This window comes from Triticum urartu, chromosome 5 (assembly GCF_003073215.2).
Source record: "Triticum urartu cultivar G1812 chromosome 5, Tu2.1, whole genome shotgun sequence".
NCBI lineage: Eukaryota > Viridiplantae > Streptophyta > Magnoliopsida > Poales > Poaceae > Triticum > Triticum urartu.
In genome coordinates this window covers 548668802-548671562 of record NC_053026.1, presented here as the reverse complement: position 1 = coordinate 548671562, position 2761 = coordinate 548668802, and the positions used below count along the sequence as shown (strand labels likewise).

The following is a 2761-nucleotide window of genomic DNA, read 5'->3' as shown; positions in this document are numbered from 1 at the left end:
AAATAAGGCAACCAAACATCACTGCACTCTCGTTGTTTGCGAAAAAAACTCACTCTCGATAAGGCAACGTTGCAGCGACTACTCTCAATGTCGGATCAGTTGGTCAGTGACAGAGCTAGAGCTTCTTCCACAGATTAAACTTCGCAGGGGTAGAGCTATGCCTTGATGGGTCCAGTGTTGCAGAGATTGCTCCATGGCCGGAGGAGGAGATCTGAGGCCAATCCACGAGAGCTCCACGGCGCGCGCACGGCACGAGCCCATGACGCCACCGCCGTGCTCCGGCCACCAACCAACCAACCGGACACCCCACGAGCGCCGGGCCCGTCCACCGCGAATTGAACAGGCAGTTTTTTTTTCGCGACTGGAATTGAACAGGCAGTTATGTGCGCTCAGCTACCAGCATCTAAACCCCGCCAACCTCTTCCCGCCATATTAATTCCCCCGATCTACTTATGCTCCGGATCACCCCTCCCCTGCCAGCGCCAGTGAACCTGACCGCGCCCCCGGATCCTCAGTCACTCGTCTCCCTCTCCTTTCCTCTGCGCGCGCACCGTGACCGGAGATGCCGACGGCGACCCCGACGGCGACGGGCCTGGCGACGGCACCGGGCAGCCGCGTGACGCGGTACGCCAAGTCGACGGCGGCGTCGGTCACGCCGGTGCGCCCCGGCAAGACGCACGAGCTCTCGGCGCTGGACAACGCCATGGGCCGCCACGCCGTGCACCTGGTGCTCTACTGCCGCGCCGCGCCCGGCGTCGACCGGGACCCGCTCAAGGAGTCGCTCTCCGAGGCGCTCTCGCTCTACCCGGCCATGGTCGGCCGGCTCACCCGCCCCGAAGGAGAGGGCGGCCCCGCGGCCGGCTCCGGGTGGATTGTCAAATGCAACGACGCCGGCGTGCGCACCGTGGACGCGAGGGCGTCGGTCACGCTTGACGAGTGGCTCGCCACGGCGTCCGGCGACGACGAGATGGACCTCGCCTACTTCGAGCCCATGGGGTCCGATGCTTACATCTGGTCTCCCTTCTACGTCCAGGTGCCTACTAATCTCATACTATTTCTTCCGTTCAATGCTTCATGACCATAGACATTGTTGAGAATCAGTTCCCCGATCGACCTTCTATTGCATTAGTAAATTTGTAATACAAGTATAGCAGCGTTGCAGTGCTGTTGCAGTAGAACAGCTCCAAGAATTGAATTGCTTGTGGAGTAGTTGCACGTCAGATTTCTCAGGTCGAATGAATGCGTCACATGTCTGCATTTATCCACTGGTACAGCATTAACATTTCGTGGCCGTGCATGGCGATGTGGATGCAGCTGACGGAGTTCGCGGACAAGTCGTACGCGCTGGGGCTGAGCTGCACGCACTACCACAACGACCCCACGGCGGCCGCGCTCTTCTTCCACGGCTGGGCCGCCGCCCACCGCCGGAGCACCAGCCCCTACCCGCCCTTCCTCCACTCGCCGTCCTTCGCCGTGCCCCCGGCCGCCTCGCCGCCCCCGGCGCCGCCTCTGCTCGCCGCCAAGTCCGCGGCCGCTCCGCCTAGCGCCGACGCCGCCGACGCCATGTCATCCGCAACGTTCCACTTCCCGGCCGACGCCATGCGCGCGCTGCTGTCCTCCCTCGAGCCCGAGACGAGCCCCTTCGCGGCGCTCGCCGCGCTCTTCTGGCTCCGCGTCGCCGGCGCCGAGGAGAGGGAGCTCACGCTCGCCATCGACTTCCGCAAGAAGATGCACGCGCCGCTGCCGACGGGGTACTACGGCAGCGTCGTCCACTTCACGCGCGCGCGCGCCGACCTGGCGTCGGGGCTCGCGGCCGTGGCGGCGGCGCTGGACCGGCGCGTGGCCGGCGTGCCGGAGGAGGATGTGTGGGCCGCCGTGGAGTGGCTGCACGCGCGGCAGGCCGAAGGCGGCGAGCCCTTCCAGATGTACGGGCCAGAGTTCACCTGCATGGCGCTGGACCACGTGCCCATGTACGGCGCCGAGTTCGTGGCCGGGGTGCCGCCGGCGCGCGTGGCATGCCGCGTCGGCGGGGCGGCCGGAGAGGGGATCGTGATCGTCGTGCCCGCGGCCGAGGGCGACGCGGCGAGGGACGTGGTGGTGACGCTCCCGGCAGAGACGACGGCCAGGATCTGCCGCGACGTCGAGCTGCTCCGGTACGGCGGCGAGGTGGTGGCTGGGCCTAAGGTGGGAACGGGGGCCAAGGCACAGTAGGATCCACGGCCGAATAAAAACTGGCTGTTAACGGTTTCACTGTATGTTCGCTTTAGCTTGATGGTGATGCCTTCGAATGGTTTTGATGTACTTCCCTGATGTAATGTGCACGTGAATGCTAGTGTTCTGGTGTTGTTATTGCTGTAGTAGTTTTGAAGGTTTTATATTGGGAGTTTAAACATTCATGGTCATGGTGTTATTCTACTAGTATATCAAACTTCGGATTTATTAAGATTTGCTAACTCCACTGCAGAAGTTCGCAACCACAAAGGGCTTTGGTTTGCATATGAAAAGTAAAAACAATCGTAGTACTACTACTAGTATAACCGACTTTATTTTATTTTTGGACCGGGAAACACTTGAGGAGACAGACCGCTACGGTCTCAATTATGTTACTGTACCAGCAATAATTGTGCAAGGTCGTTGTGGGATGAAGTATAACCATGCAAATTCCTGACAATATTTGTTCATATCTGCAATGTAGGTGGAAAATGAGGGGTTAAAGTCTTCCATTTTTTACTTACACCTTAGTAATAGATACTGGAAAACC

General features: G+C 60.3%; 1 protein-coding gene across 1 annotated transcript; it reads left to right on the top strand.

Moving 5' to 3' along the window:
• The first annotated feature begins 450 nt into the window (after positions 1-450).
• LOC125505967 (protein ECERIFERUM 26-like) lies at positions 451-2402 on the top strand. The gene is made up of 2 exons (XM_048670861.1): positions 451-1033; positions 1315-2402. The coding sequence occupies exons 1-2, from the start codon at positions 563-565 to the stop codon at positions 2209-2211; spliced, it is 1368 nt and encodes a 455-aa protein (XP_048526818.1). The 5' UTR covers positions 451-562; the 3' UTR covers positions 2212-2402.
• Positions 2403-2761: the final 359 nt, after the last annotated feature.